The sequence below is a fragment of the Artemia sp. Qi Xiang Cuo genome, unplaced genomic scaffold (assembly GCF_049724085.1).
Source record: "Artemia sp. Qi Xiang Cuo unplaced genomic scaffold, ASM4972408v1 HiC_scaffold_3104, whole genome shotgun sequence".
NCBI classification, from domain to species: domain Eukaryota; kingdom Metazoa; phylum Arthropoda; class Branchiopoda; order Anostraca; family Artemiidae; genus Artemia; species Artemia sp. Qi Xiang Cuo.
Window position 1 is genome coordinate 64,398 of NW_028300499.1, and position 17,360 is coordinate 81,757.

General features: G+C 36.1%; 1 protein-coding gene across 1 annotated transcript in view; it reads left to right on the forward strand.

Annotated features, from left to right (window-relative positions):
- The first annotated feature begins 711 nt into the window (after positions 1–711).
- Positions 712–17,360, forward strand: part of LOC148938582 (uncharacterized) — a 38,876-nt gene continuing 22,227 nt past the window's right edge. The window contains exon 1 of the mRNA XM_089107686.1: positions 712–768. Within this exon, the coding sequence (XP_088963812.1) occupies positions 712–768 (57 nt within the window). The remainder of the gene's footprint in view (positions 769–17,360) is intronic.

The following is a 17,360-nucleotide window of genomic DNA, read 5'->3' on the forward strand; positions in this document are numbered from 1 at the left end:
GGATCAATTTTATTTTATATCATTTCGGGTATTTTTTAGATCTATCTCATTGTCATTCGGGTTCTTCCTGGTGAATCTGATTCTAATTACTGAATACTGAGAAAATATTTGAAACTCAAGGGAGGAGGGGGGAGGCTGTATTATTTACGCTCACGATTAATTCAGGCAGTTGAATTGTCAATCGAGTTTATTCTTAAGAAAATGCCGTGTTTCAAAGTTAGTTTTCCATAAGTACAGACTGAATAAAGACATCTCAAAAAAGTTATTAAAGTTAATTTATTCTTGGTGGGAAAGCTAAGCTACTATCGGCTAATTTAAACTCGCACTGTTCATAAGAATAAGCTCCAACTAAGCCCTGTCTCAATTGGTATGATTTTTAGTTTTAATTGGGCATTAAGGGTAAAAGGATCCTTCAAAAATGGGGAAGAACAAAAATAAGGCTAATAACGGTAATAACGAGAGTAAAACACTGTGTTATTGTTCTTATTTTTCTTATTATTGAAGTAATTGTCTGCTACAGGTCAAGAAATCCTACTGGTTCCAAAAGAGAGTTTGGGTTAGCCTCTTCTAATCTTGGCACATCTACTAATAAGGAGACTAATAAATGTAGAAAAGGCTAGGTCGCTTCTAATTCTCTTGTACATAAGTTATGACAAGGAAAAATCGGCTCCTCCCAATTTGTGTATAAGCTTCCTAAGGTGTGAAGTCCTTATGACGCTTAATGATCCAGTTAAAACGAGACTTGACGATAAAAGCGGTTTTGAAATGGTGCGGGCTTAATTAAATGTCATTAAGGTAACCTTAAAATAGTGGATTGGAAATGCAGTTCCTGAAACCGTTCAACTCGTGACTAGTTTCTGACGTTGAACCTGTTAACAAAAAGAAGAGTATAAATAATAATCCTGTGTTTCAAAAGAAAAAAAAATACACTTCTTCTTTTTGAAAAATGAAATATAATCAAGATGAACTAAGGCTTGTTTAAGGATAAAATTTAAACTTCAGAGTAAAAAAAAAATTAAACTTGCAGATGTCATATTGGATTCTACGTCAGTATCGCAGCTTATTTACAGGGGAGGAGGAATCCGAAGACTAAGTTAAAATGTTATTTCAATAGCCCTTACAGTGAAAAATAACTAATATGCAGGTGATATGATAAAGAAAATAAAAGGATAGCCAAACTGTAAAATTTTCATTCCATCTGAAGTTTATTGTCTATAGAGTTGCGTCTTTTACGCTAAACATGGGTGTGCGAATATCTTGTTTGAACTTTTTTTAGGGATTATTACTGTAACTTAATTATATATCACATTGTATCACTATATATTGCATCACTATATGTGTGTCTTATTGCTTTTGTACCTGGGTTTTCTGCTTTGGGGTCAAATTGGTTGAATATTCTTAAATATATCACCGTATACTGTCGTAGTTTACCCTCAATGCTCTTGGAATATAGTATGATTAGGATATATGTTAAATGCCTTTTGTTTAAATAAATTAATAAAGCTGTTTGTAAGCTGGTCTAACTTTCGTTCCCTTGTTATGATTACGTTTTGAGAAACAATCACTTCCAGAATGTCATGTGGTTCGGTGCTGCTATGAGTTGTTAGTAGTAATTGGTAATCATAGTCAGGTATGATGTCATATTTGAGTACAAAGAGAAGTAATATGGACATCATATTAATATTTCACAATAGTGTCCTGTTCCATTTTTTATAAAAGTAAAAACATAGGGAGAGCCCTATGCCATTTTTTATAAAATGGCATAATAATGCCATTTTATATGGCATGCCATAAAATGGCATGATAAACAAAGCCATTTTTTATAAAAGTCAAAACATAGGGAGAGACAAGAAGAACTTGTGCCTTTGTTTCACAGCCGACTCTTAAAAACTTTTGTCTAACGCACTATATGTAACTTAACGTGCTTTGTTTTTTTTTTTTTGGGGGGGGGGCTATTGTCTTCTTTATCATAACTGAAATACCTCAAACTAAATGAAAAGGGAAAAAGCTGAAAGTATGGCTTATCTGGATTCATTAAGAAGCGATATTTTGAAATCCATACCAGTATGTCTCCTGACTGGCTTTTGTCTACCCTTTTCAAACAAAATTGAACAACATGCCACTGTTATTTTTGAAGGAAAATTTGCAGAGTGGCTAGAAAAGATTATTTAGGTCAACAGATACAAACAACATTCTCTTGAACCAGGCAGGATTTAACCTAAATTCCTAAGACTACCATAATTTGCCACACTGTCATGAGGTATTAAGACAGTTTTTAGAGATTCAGAACACTTTAATCAGCTTGAATCTTAATTCCTTTCCCGAACATTTGATTTCTTTCTCAGTTTAGGTTTTCATGTTGGTTTTGAATTCTTTTTGTTTTTGATATCCTTGCTCAGGTCATAAATTGCCTGTAAGAAAATTTCTAAAACAGGGCAAGATTGGAATAATATTGCCATTATATATATAATTAATTGAAAAAACTTTGTCCACAAAGTAAGTTTTTTAAAGAAAAGTAAAGAATCCCATTAAAACAAAAATGAGCAAAAATTAAATAAAAAAATCTACCAAGGGTAAAACTACCACGGGTGAAATATGAATATTTTTACTTTTATAACTTTAATAAATCAAATAATATTAATATTTTGATTACTAAATATTAATATGTGAATATTAAACTGACAATGCACATTCATTTGTATTTTTTCCAGTAAAGTGCAAATTATGTTCTGGCTTTGGAATAGCATAGGGGTTTTGAGCCCTACTCGTGTTAATTTCTGCTCGTTTTGAGTTTGACTCGGTTATTTATTGTAATTTCTGTTCGTTTTGAGTTTTATTTATTTAAAATGCTGATTTGTGGTAGTTTCACCCTTGGTAGGCTTTTTTATTTTATTTTTGCTCATTTTTGGTTTAATGGGTTTCTTTACTTTTCTTTGAAAAACTTACTTTGTGGAAAAAGACTTTTTAATTAATTTCTGTTCGTTTTATATTGACATAGTCTTTTCAGGGAAAAAGAAAATGATTCTTTAAATCTTTTTATTTTTTTTAAGACTTTATAGTTTCGCCTGCTATTTGTATGCTGGAGAAAAATTAATTTTTAACAACATACACCCTTTTAAAAGTTTGGACACAAATAGTACTGTTTAATTTAGTTTCGCACCTACTCTAGTTGACTTGAAATAGAAAACTTGATACCATTCGCAAAAAAATCTGTTTACTTTCTTTGATAGCTTGGATACACATACGCTATTTTGATTTGGTTAAATTTTAAGAGCAGAAGTAGCCCCGAAAGTTTGAACATAATACCCTCAGTCGCTCTTGGGATACTGCTGAGATGCCTTATTGGGAATTAGCATTAACACAGTGAATTTTGATTTAATCTTAAGGCAACATTTAGTTTTTAAACATATTAGGCAAATGGGAGGTTAAGCGTGGAAGGGGGACTAGTTGCCCTTCAATCACTTTCGACTATTAGCCCTTTTTTAACCTTTTTATTTTCAATCGCAGGAGCTCTTTTCGAAGCACCTAAGACAATTCCTTCGATACGAAGTGTCCTGTTCTAAACAAAAAAAGAAAAAAATAATAATACTTTGTACCCACATCGATATCAACTATAAAAATGTCAAGCCTTCCAATAATTGTCGACTATTAAAAAGGGCACTAGGCATTTCAATTTTCAATCGAATGAGCCACTTTTGAGATTCTACGACAACCCTTTCTATAAACACCTTATATGCCCCAAGGGTGTAACTTACAACCCCTACCCTGAGGGCTGTATGGGGGCTGTCATCCTCAAATACATAATTTCCAGAACTTTCAATGACGTTAAAAATGATTATCTCAAAATTTTGATTGGATGTGTTTGTGGAAATGGTGGGCGTGAGAGGGGCGTTAGTTGCTCTCCAGTCCCTTTCAACTACCAAAAAAGGCACTTGCTCTTTTAATTTCCAATCGAATGAGCCCTTTTGAAGTTTCTACGACAACGCTTTCAATAAAAACCTTACATGCCCCCAGGGCATAACTTACAACCCTTGCCCTAAGGGCTGGGGGGGGGAGATTTGTCATCCTGAAAGACTTAATTTCCAGAACTTTTAACTAAGTTGAAAAAAATTGCTTCTCAAAATTTTGATTGGATGTGTTTGGGGAAATGGTGGGCGTGAGAGGAGGGTTAGTTGCCCTCCAATCAGTTCCGACTATTAAAAAGGGCACTAGCCCCTTCAGTTTCCAATCGAACGAGCCCTTCTTGAAGTTTCTGCGACAACGCTTTCAATAAAAACCTTATATACCACAGGGCATAATTTACAACCCTTGACCTGAGGGCTGTTAGGGGGTTGTCATCCTCAAAGACATAATTTCCGGACCTTTCACTTCATTGACCAAAATGGCTGTCTCAAAATTTTGATTGAATGTGTTTGGGGAAATGGTTGGCGTGAGAGCGGGATAACTTGCCATCCGATCTCTTTCGACTAATAAAAAGGGCACTAGCCGTTTCAATTTCCAATCGAATGATTTCTTTTTGAAGTTTCTACGACAATGTTTTCTATAAAAAAAAAAACTTATATGCCCCCACGGCATAACTTACAACCCTTGCCCTGAGAGCTGTGGGGGGAGTGTCATCCACAAAAACATAATTTCCAGACTTTAACTGTGTCGAACAAAATGGCTATCTCGACATTTTGATGAGAGGGGGGTTAGTTGCCCTCACTTTTGACTGTTAAAACGAGCACTAGCCCTTTGAATTTCCAATCGAAAGAGCCTTTTTTGAAGTTTCTACGACAATGCTTTCTATAAAAACCTTATGTGCCCCCAGGGCATAACTTACAACCCTTGCCCTGAAGGCTGTGGGGAGTGTCCTCCTAAAAAACATAATTTCTAGCTGGAAATCGACTACGCTGTACAAAATGGCTATCTAAAAATTTTGATTGGATTTGTTTGTGGAAATGGTGGGCGTGGAAGGGACGTTAGTTGCCTTCCAATCACTTTCGACTATTAAAAAGGGCACAAGCCACGTCAATTTCCAATCGAATGAGCCCTTTTCGAAGTTTCTACGATAACTCCTTCGATCCGAAGTGCCCTGGTCTAAGACAGATACATTGTGCCAACATTGTTCTTTACTTAGGCAGTACTATTGCACCGCCTATGATATATACTACTACTACTACCACTACTAACAATTCACCGCAGCACCAAGCCACCTCAGGCCAACACAGCTACATACGCTCCTCCTCCACCCCAATCTATTCAAAGCCTCCCTTTTTACAACCGCCCACGAAGTTCCTATTTCCTTTAAAGCTTTTTTTATGATATCCTCCCACCCCAGATGAGGACGACCTGCTTTCCATTTAGCCCTAGACGGTTGGCAAAAAAGGACAATCTTCGGTAATATGTCATCCTTCATCCACACAACGTTCCCTATCCACCTCAACCTTTCTTTCATTATAGCCCTAGAAAGCGGTATTAAGCCACACTTTTCGTATAGCCTACTGTTTGAAATACGGTCAGTCAGCCTGGTACCCAGAACAATCCTTAAGCAATTTCTCTGGAAAACATCTAGCAAATCTTCATCCTCTTTTTGGAGCGTCCATGCTTCAGAGCCATATTTGACCACTGTCATCACTGTAGCTTCTAATATTCTAATCTTGGTTTGCAGAATTATCTTCCTATTCTTCCAGACTTTTTTTAACTGTGAAAAAACACCCTGAGCCTTGGCTATTCTATATTTAACATCTTCACTGCTCCCACCATCTTTACTAATAATACTACCAAGGTAAGTGAAACTGCCCACCTGATCAATCTTTTCATTACCCAACGTCACCTTTTCATCTTCACTTATTCATAGCCTTAGTGACTTAGTCTTCCTAACATTAATTTTCAAACCAATTCTAGCACCCTGAACTCGCAAAACCTCTAAAACTTCATTCATTTTGCTCAGACTTTCATCTAGGATGCTTAAATCATCAGCATAATCCGAGCCAGGAGACTTTTTCCTGCCCAATTGATTCCGTGGTCTCCCATTGCCTTCCCTGTGCTCCTTAAAACAAAGTCCATCAAAATAATCGATACAAAGGGGGATAGAACACAGCCCTGCTTAAGTCCTGATGTAATACAAAACCAGCTGCTAACCTCATTTCCTACCTTAACTGCAGCAGTGTTATTCTTGTACACAGCACTATTCACTTTAATGTATTTGTTTGGTATACGATACAAGGATAAAACCTTTGCTAAAACTCTTCTATCAACAGAATCGAACGCTTGCTCATAATCTATAAAACTGAGGACCAAAGGTGTTTGAAAACTCAGGCACTTCTCAATTATTAGCTTAAGAGTGAAAATTTGGTCGACACATCCTCTACCTTTTCTAAAACCGCACTGCTCCTCTCTTAAAACTTTGTCTACAGCATCTTTCAGTCTAAAAAGTATCATATTACTAAGTAATTTACTACCTACAGAGACCAGACTAATGCCTCGATAATTACCACATTCACTTATATATATATATATATATATATATATATATATATATATATATATAACGATGTTGCAACAATGCAGTTTTTTGTTTTTTTTGTTTATTTGTTTCTTTTAGACCAGGGCACCTCGTATCGAATGAGTTGTAGTAGAAACTTCAAAAAGGGCTCATTCGATTGGAAATTGGAAGGGCTTGTGCCCGTTTTCATAGCCGAAAGTGATTGGAAGGCAACTAACACCCCTTTCACGCCCACCATTTCCCCTAAAACGTACCATTAAAATTTTGAGATAGCCATTTTATTGAACGTAGTAGAAAGATCTGGAAATTTATGTCTTCGAGGAGGAAACTCCCCCCACAGCCCTCAGGGTAAGGGTTGTAAGTTTTGCCCCGGGGGGCATATAAGGTTTTTTATAAAAAGCGTTGTAGAAACTTCAAAAAGGGCTTCAAAAATTGGATTGGAAATTCAAAGGGCTAGTGCCCTTTTAAATAGTCGAAAGTGGTTGGAGAGCGACTAACTCCCCTCTCACGCCCACCATTTCCCCAAACACAACCAATGAAAATTTTGAGATAGCTATCTTGTTCAACGTAGGTAAAAGTTCTGGAAATTATGTCTTTGAGAATGACAAGCCCCACACCCCTCAGGGCAAGGGTTGTAAGTTATGCCCTGGGGGCATATAAAGTTTTTATAGATAGCGTTGTCGTAGGAACTTCAAAAATGACTCATTTAATTGGAAATTGAAAGGACTAGTGCCCTTTTTTATAGTAGAAAGTGATTTGGGGGCAATCCCTCTCGCGCCCATCATTTCCCCAAACACATCCAATCAAAATTTTGAGATAGCCATTTTGTTCAACTTAGTTGAAAGCTCTGGAACGTATGTCTTTAACGATGACAACCCCCCACAGCCCTCAGGGCAAGGGTTGTAAGTTATTCCCTGGGAGCATATAAGGTTTTTTTTATAAAAATAGTTGTTATAAATACTTCAAAAAGGGCTCATTGGAATGGAAATTGAAAGGGCTAGTACCCTTTTCAATAGCCGACAGTGATTGGAGAGCAACTAACCCCCTCTCACGCCCACCATTTCCCCAAACACATCCAAACAAAATTTTGAGATAGCCATTTTGTTCTATGGAGTATAAAGTTCCGGAAATTATGTCTTTGAAGATGACAAACCCCTGCAGCCCTCAGGGCAGGGGTTTTAAGCTATGCCCTGGGGGCATATAAGGTTATATAGAAAGCGTCATTTTAGGAAACTTCAAAAAGGGCTCATTCGATTGAGAATTGAAAGGGCTAGTGTCCTTTTTAATAATTGAAAGGGATTGGAGGGCAATTAACCCCTCTCTCAAGGCCACCATTTCCCCAAACACATCCAATCAAAATTTTGAAATAACCCTTTTGCTAAACGTAGCTTAAAGACTGGAAATTAGGTCTTTGAGGATGAAACACCCCCCCCCACGGCCCTTAGGGCAAGGGTTGTAAGTTATGTCCTGGAGGCAAATAAGGTTTTTATAGAAAGTGTTGTCATAACTTCAAAAAGGGATAATTTGATTGGAAATTGAAAGGGCTAGTGCCCTTTTTAATAGTCGAAAGTTATTGGAGGGCAACTAACCCCCATCTCACGCCCACCATTTCCCCATACACATCCAATCAAAATTTTGAGATATCCATTTTGTTCAACGTAGTTGAAGGTTCTGGAAATTTTGTCTTTGAGGATGGCTAACCCCCCCACCCCTCAGGGCAAGGGTCTTAGTTTTTTCCTGAGAGTATATGAGGTTTTTATAGAAACTTCGTTGTCATAGAAACTTGAAAAAGGGCTCATTCAATTGGGAATTGTGAGGGCTAGTTCCCTTATTAATAGTCAAAAGCGATTGGAGGGCAAATGCCCCCCACGCCCATTATTTCCCAAAACACTTCCAATCAACATTTTGATATAGCCATTTTTTTGAACGTAGTTCAAGGGTCTGGAAATTATGTTTTCGAATATGACAACCCCCACAGCCCTCAGGACAAGGTTTGTAAGTTATGCCCTGGGGGTATATATGTTTTTTATAGAAAGCTTTGTCGTAAAAACATCAAAAAGGGTTCATTCGATTGAAAATTGAGAGGACTAGTGCCCTTTTTAATAGTCGAAAGTAATCGGAAGGCAAATACCCCCACCCCCACGCCCATCATTTCCCCAAACACTTCCATTCAAAATTGTGAGATAGCCATTTTGTTCAACATATTTGAAAGGTCTGTAAATTATGTCTTTGATGATAAAAATCCCCCAGCCCTCAGGGCAACGGTTGTAAGTTATGCCCTGGGGGCACATAAAGTTTTTTATAGAAAGTGTGGTCATATAAACTCCGGAGAGGGCTCATTGGATTGGTTATCAGACGCTCTAGTGCTCTTTTTAAGAGTCAAAGTGATCAGAGGGCAGCTACCCCGCCACCCTCACACACACACGTCGCATTATCCCGAAATGCATCTAATAAAAATTTTGAGATATCCATTCTATTCAAAATGGTCTAAATATCATATAACAAGGCTTTTGGGGTAGAAACAAACCCCAAAGTTTAGGGGCAAAGGTTCATCTCTTCAGTAAAAATTTTAGACTGATTAATCAAGTTCTACATCCTTGTCATATCAACGTCATCTGCAGATTGAAGTTTTTTGAAAGGGATCAAACATTGAAGTTTTTCTAAGTGGGATCAAATTTCATGTATGTCTACCTCCACTAGTGGTGCTTATGGTACATCAAAAGGTACATGACTATTTTGGCATATCGTTAATTAAAGGATTTTACAAAAATCAATTGAATTTGGATTGGCCTACCAAAAAACCTCTCCATTTTAGTTTTAAAACAAGAATACTCTTATCAAATTGAAAAATCAATCGCATTTAAAGACTTGTGCATAAAAAATTCTTCGTCGCACAAAACATTTCATAAAAATCACTGGGATCTGCAGGTAGAGGGTCTGCCATATAAAGAAATTTAAAACAATACGCAAATTTTATAATTTAAAAACATTTCCCTGTGGGCTGTGGGAAGTCATGTTATCTCCAAAAACATTGTTATTAGGCCTTTCAACTATGTTGAACAAAATAGCAATCTCAGAATTTTGATCGGAAGCTTTTGGGGAAAAAGTGGCGTGGGAGGGGGCCTAGTTACCCTCCAATTTTTTGGTGACTTAAATAGGGCACTAGAGCTTTTAATTCCGGTAAAACGAGCTCACTCCTGATGTTCTAGGCCCACTGGGTCGATAATATCACCCCTGGAAAAAAATAACACGCATCCGCGTGTTATTGGAAACCTTTGTGGATTGGAGCCAGTTCTGCAGAGAGGTTTGCATGTACATATGTCATTCAAACTTCACTCCTTTGGGAGGAGAAGGAGTCATTTTTGAGATAGATGAAGCCAAATTTGGGAAGAGTAAATATAATCGTGGTCGGATTTTCGCGGGTAAATGGGTATTTGGTGGAATAGAGTGAGGAACTGGTAATTCATTCATGGTTTCTGTGCCAGATAGAAGTAGTGCCATGTTGTTGGGAATTATCCAAAACCGAATCCTGCCAGGGATAACAATTATCAGCGACTGTTGGAGGGCCTACGATTGCCTGGCTAGCCAGGGCTATCAGCATTTACGCATCAACCACAGCATAAATTTTGTTGACCCTGCAACAGGTGCTCACACACATAACATCGAAAGACACTGGCGTGAAGTTCAAGACAATATACCCAAATATGGCAGAAGAGAAGAACATATGGAAGGATATCTGGCAGAGCACTATTTCAAAAAAAATATTCAATCTCCTCGAGAATGCACCAATTCTTTCCTTGCTGAGAATCCCCCCTCTTTGTAAAATTGCTTGTGGACAATTCACCCTGAAAAATTCTCCTTAGTATTTTTTCCTTGGAATAAGACTGTAATCTATATATTGGTTTCTTGGCCACTCCAGAAATTCCCCCTTCTGTGGAAATTTTTTCCCAGAAAACAAAACGCACAGAAAAAAGCCTCCAGAACATCTCCAAATAAAAAATTGGCAAATAGAATGTAAGACAATTAAAAAGAATTTCATATAGTAATTCTGTCAATACCCCCCAGTGTAGCATTTCCCCCAGAATATTCACTCATCTGAAATTTCCCTCCCAAAGTAAATTTCTCACCTTAGAAATCCACCCCAAGCACAACTTCCCCCTGGCTAAGGTGCATCTTTGCACTTTTAAACGTTTTATGGAGAGTCCGTAACTACACGAAGTCCATGCTAGTGTTTCAATAAACTCAACAGAAACTTTATGAGTGCATGGACCTATAAAAATAAAAACATCTTCTCATAACATAATTTGTCCTCTAAAAACAATTTGGATTTTTTTTTACTGGTCTAGGCTATCTCTTGTCAAATCCTTTCCCTAATTAATACAGTTTAAATGGCTTGGCTTATCAACAGACTCTTCTACCCCATGGCATTTGCATGCTATGATAAGCAAAGTTGTGACATCACAAACGGGATTCCTAAGCAGGTCAATTATATAGTAAATAAGTTTAAAAGGATGACTGTTAAATGAAAATAGGATTTTGGAATATATTTTAGTGAACAAGGTTAAAAGCTGAAGTTGTGTAAGGTAAGCAGTGATTTATAATTATGATAAGTAATATAGAATGAAATGTGAGCTAAAACAACTAGTAATGTGCAGTAATTTACCATTATATAGAGGGGAGGGGGGAGGAGTGGAGGTAGGTACTTCAAAGTACCTTCCCGGGACATACCTTAGCATGTAGATCCATCCCTGAAAGTTTCATTTTCCTAACCCAACCCCTTTCCAAGATAGCCAAAAGTAACTAAAGTAGAATTTTACCAATTCCTGTAGAATATATAATTTTGGGTGTATATTTGCACATTATTAGGGGGGGGGGGGTAAGATGGTTAAATTAAAGTGAGACACTTTTAGGAATATCTAAGTTGATGTTTTAGTATTTTCTAAAGTAGTTTTTAGAATGTGTACTGATTTCTTTTGAGACCAGGGGTTCAACCACTAAACTATAATTGAGCATAGTATAGGGTGGAAGTTAGACTGAAAAAATATAGTTTACATTTAGATTTTATATATAATTTTCTTTCTAGTAAAATTAAAGTTCTAGGTATAGGGCTTTTTGCTACCTTGGAAAGGTATTGAGCTAGGTAAATTAAAGTTTTAGAAATCTTTCTCAAGTCTAAAATAGGTATCTGAAAGGTCTTTTGAAGTATCTGCCTTACCCTGTAAACCCCCCTCCCTCAAATGATCCAATCCTCTAATTTGCACAAACTTTGTGTTATAAATATTAAACTTTCGTAAATAGCTTTACAGCGAATACAATGATAAATGTCCAGTTTAGGGGCTTTTGGCTGTCATGGAAAGTAGGCTAGCCATACTAGGTTAACAACAATTTCAGGAATGACCCCACTTTCCAAATTATACCCTGTGTAGCCTAGCTAACAGTATTAATGGTTCTGCAAAAAATAATACTTCAGAAAAATAACACTATTGCTATTACATTCCTTATTTTATCTTTTTTTCCAATTGTCATATTTGCTTTTTGATAATGCACCCCACTTCCCTTGATAGCTCCAGATATAGGGATATACTGTATACAAAATTAAAAGAAAAACATATAAAATTCTTACTTTACAATATGCAGCATGTTTCAGATAATCAAATTAGCATCTTTTGTATCCTTTGTCCAAGGGGAATGAGTTTGATTCCTGGCTTGGTCAGCTATTTGGTTTGGGATGGAGGTCAGTAGTGTGACTCTGTAAGTTCAGCCAGAGTTTACCCAGCTCTAAATCAGTACCTGGGTAAATCTAGGGAAGGTAAGCAGGAAAGGTATGTGAAAGTACAGGATGAATATTCCCCAACCCCCCATTGTACTTCCTGGCTGAAGGGCCACAAAATAGAAATCAGTGCTACCAGTTTGGACCTTAAGGTTCTAGTGCTGTCATACTTTCTACTTACTTACTTTCATATGTTAATACCTACATTTTTAAATAATATTTTAATCAGAAAGATCTTAAATTCTTTTGCAGTCAGATAAACCAAAAGCTTTTGACAGATCAAAAATGCAGCTAGGTACCTGTTTGCAAAGGAATACAACACACCATGATATGCAAAACAATGGAGAAATGTATCAATTAGGGACCATCAGGAGGGCAATGTTGACATGAATTGTCAGAAATATCAATATGATTTGTAAAAACAGCATAAAATATGGAATCTAAGGTTACTAATTTTATTTTATTAGCAGGTGTCCTTTTGAGGAACCACTAAGATAGATGTAAACCATTCTAAGGGAGGATGTTGTCAAGTTACTATCTGTACCGTTTTCCTATTTCTAGGGTTTAAAAGATTTCATAGATAACAAGCCTGTACCTACCAAAATTTCAGCAGCATATGAATAGTCAAGTCAAACTTAAAGTAACCACAAGTTCCTGGTTGTTTTGGGCTCTTTACTTTTCTTTGAAAAACTTTCTTTTTTAAAAAAATTTTTTTTAGATTGACTTTTGGTTGTTTCTAATTGATATGGTTTTATAATTAGTTCATATTAGGGATATTTGTAAAGTTTTTCAGTTTGCTCTGCTTAAGAATGAAAATGTTAAAATTGTTAGAATAAATGTTTACTAGGCCATTACCCTCAACCCCTTTCCCCCAAGTTAAAATTTGATCCCCATACTTCCTGAAAGTTCCAGTCTAATCTCAACAGATGTCCTCAGGATATTACTTAGTTTTATTTATCATCTGACAACACTCTGTATATTTTGATCTACCTTGCTACTTAACTATGGATATGTTATTGTTATCATAATATTGTAGTACAAAATATTTATGTGTATCAGAGGAAACATGATTAAGTCAAACCTTATACCTTATTCAAGTTGAAATTGAGGTCTAATTGGTCCCCCCAACACTCTTCAAAGTTTCAACTTAATACTCCAAAGCATTCCAGAGATATTGTAGATACTCTATTTTGATAACCCTGTACCACTCAGTGTCTTTTGGTTTGCCTCTCTACTGATTGTTCTTCTCATTACTTCGGGTTAAATGCGAGTAAATCTTAGAGACATAGGATTTCTAGTATTTTCCTTGTGCAGTTCACCTTATCTGAATGGATGACAGGCTGGACTTGCAATCCAATGTCTCCTTGGGTAGGGGTTTGAGTCCTCATGTTACCAATCCTTTGGCTTGGAGTCAATGGTGTGAATCTGCAAACTTGGCTGGTACTCCAAACTGAGTCTGGATTCAATTACCAAAGGGCTTGATTTGATTAATATGCTCCATTGGGGGAACAGGCCTTTCTTTGCCTGCTCTCCCAAGTTAAAATTTGCAGTTTATACGCCCTTCCCCCCAAAAAAAGAATTCCCTGAAAGTTTCAACTTGATTTTCCAATTACCAAAGGGGGTTAAAGTACCAAAATTTTTAGCAACTTTGGTGAATATATTTAGCTTTTCTTTGCCTGTTCCCCCAAGTTAAAATTTGCAGTTTATATGCCACTTCTTCCCTCAAAAATAAAATCCCAAAAGTTTCAACTTGATCTCTCAGGGCATTCCCAAGATGTTGAAGATGCACTATTTTGATAAGCTGGCATCACATGATGTTTTTTTACCTTGCTACTCAACTATGAATAGCAAGAATACATTAGAGTGAATACATTCTAAGTTCCATAATGCCTTGAACTGCAAAAGTGGTTAGGATGACTGGAGACAAAATATTTTGAAGCTTCTCATCCCATTAAAAATTTGAAGTCACCTTAACACCTTTCATCTCCTACACTACCTGAACGTTTCAACATCATCCTCCAAGATGTGCAGATGTAGAATTTTGATAACCTTGGATGTATAGCTCAGATAACTTACCCACTTGCCCAAGTCATAGTTTAAGGTCCACATGCCCCCTCCTCAACAATCCATAAAGTTTGAAAGTTTGACTACCCCAAGGTGTTCCTGTGATATTGAAGTTCTGCCTGTTTGATAATCTTGCAATGGATAGTGTCTTAATTTTTATTGCTTATGTGTCTATAGAATATAAGTTAAATAGAATTTTATTGTCAAAAACATTTGGAGGAATAAGAAACAAAATTCGATTATTCCCCCCCCCCTGCATAAAATGAAAAGTCCCATTGCCCCTCTTTCCTTTTTCTAATAATACTTGGACGTTTCAACTCATCACTCAAGCCATTGCCAGGATATTGCTGATAGGATATTCAAGTGTAGTATAGGCTGCATATAATGTCTTTTGGTTTACCTCTACCCACTTGCTCAAGTCCAAATTGAAGATCCACTTGACCCACCCCACCAACACTTCCTAAAGTCATTACAAATACATTGCAGATTATTTAAAAATTTGGAGCAGATAACATCTTTTGAATTGCTTTCACACATGTGTTATTTCTTAAGTATAATCTTGGGAAATTCCAGGAATCTTGGCCTTCCAAACAATCTCTAAGATTTCCTAGCTGATTCAGAAACCAAGACCAAACATGGCCACTTTTTCTACTAAAACCTATTTTAGAACAAGGGGTAATTTACATAATTCATAGCCATTGCCCTTGTGGCTATGGGAATGATGGAAGCCCCAAAGGCATAATTATTAGACCTTTCAATATTTCTGCACAAAATATGAATCCTGATTTTTTGTGCAGCCACAACAGTATATAAATTGGAAATATACTTCTAGTGACTCTGGAACCCTATACGAAATGTTATCCATGCCTATGATAAAAACCTTAAGACTATTAAACTGACAATATCAAGTGGAGAGGGCTGGATAGACCATTATACATTCCTCTAAGGCTGATAGAATAATCTCAGAAAGGGAGTATTCTCAAATGGTATTTTGTAATTTTGTATTCTTGACTCTTGCCTTTTCCTGCTTGTACTCTATCTCAAATAATGTTGATAATATGTGAAGATTTGTTATTGTTTTTCAAGGAAACTAGGGTAGACATCGAACAATTTTCATTTAAAAATAATAGATATTGACTTGATTAAAGGCATTGGAATTAAGATTGTCAAAAGTAACGTTTTTGCTTGAAAATTTGTAATTCTCCAGGATAGAATTGTAGCCAAAATATAATTAGTTACCGTATGTAAATTTTTGTTTGTTAAAACTTATCTAAGGTTGTGCCTTCTCTTTTTCCCTGTATGTGATGGAGTGTATGCTTGCACTCAAGAGGACCAGTGGAAGTTTTTGTTCAAAAACCTTTCAGAACAACATATTAGAGTAAATGTGAACATTTTAATGCACTTTTTGCAGTTTCTAAATTCCTACCCACCTTTGTGTACCTATTGGGGAAGAAACATGGGTCTCTTATGAATGGGTCTCTTGAAATTATCTCTCCTGATCTTAAGCCCAGGGAAACTTGGCCATTTTAGCTCACTTTTTAGGTTTCTAATCTACCACCCTTCCTTTTTTCATCAAGCCTGTTAATTTATAGAAAAAACAAGTTCTGTACTTCTCTATTTCAAAATATATCTTGCATATGATAATTTTGTCTCCCATCGACTAATTAGGCCTACCTTTGATTCAATATAATGATTTATATTTCAGGATGAAATGAGTTTTGCTGGAAATTCTGTCAGAAGATCATGGGGTAAGTTTTTTTTTAAGTATTTGAAACTCCAGGATCATAAGAAAAACTTTTTAGTTTCCCTAACATTTTAACTACATATTCTCTTTGATCTTTATTTTCGCTTATCATTGCTTCAGACATTTTTTCAGTGCCTTTGACCTTTGTTGTTTGGATTGGTCTTGTCACTTTTGATGGTCTAGGTTGTCCATTATCACCCATCACATATTTACATTTCTAAGGTTGTTTTCTTGATCTTGTCTCATTTGATGGTCCAGTTTATTCATTTTGAGCTTATGGTTTTTTCCTCTTTTGTTCTTTTTTGTACTCATTTTTGCTAGTGTTAATTTATGTTTGTGTCCCCTAGATGTTATGAAACTGCTGAAAATGCCTTCCTTGTATCTACACTTTCAATCAACATGATTGCTAAATTATTTAGTCTATCCTGATTTATTGTTGATATTACATAGTTTTTATGTTGGTTTTACCATTTAAAATGATCTCTCTCCAGAAGCAACACTTACTGGAATTGTTAAGAACATTTCAGAATTTTGAGAATCAATATTTCATTTTGATAGCGGCATGGAATCCATTCAAACGTGGGGCCCGTTTGGGCCCAATCGTTCCAATCGCCCTTTTTCCAGCCCTGCTTGTTTAGATCATAGTGTTCCAATCCTGTGTGACAAGAAATTTTGTGATTTTTAATATTTAATATCCTCAATTATGGAAAGCTTGTTAAGCATATTTTAGCTTTATTTTAATCCAATTGCCATCTAAGAAATTATTAGTTCTGAAAGACAAACATTTTTTCTGATATTTTAGGGCCCTTGTTTTTAAGGAATTTCACTGTGAGCATACAAAACTGAGCTAATCAGGTTCATTGATACTAAATTCAGGGAGCATTTGAAAGTCGGACTATTTAATTGCAACTAAATGGTTGCTATAACTGCTTACATTTTTTTTTTATAAAGCTTAAGTTTAGCTGATACTCTATCTCTAATCCACTCCATCATCAGATATAATACACATGATGCCAACTCTTTTTACTCCCTTAACAAGTACATAATTGCTTTGTATAATTTTCTGTATTCAAATGGTACCCAAGGACAAGGTCTGACCTGTCTATTAGCTTTTTCGATGGAAAAAGTAAATCTTCATGAAAAAAGTTAGGAATAAAAGAAAAGTTAATAGTCAAATTAAAAAAAATCGTGACTGAAAGGGGTTAATATAATTTACAGCAAATTATCTTATGCAACTGAAGTAAACTTCTCTTGAAACATCGCTGTGGCCTCGTGCTGGCATTGTATAGTTTTCT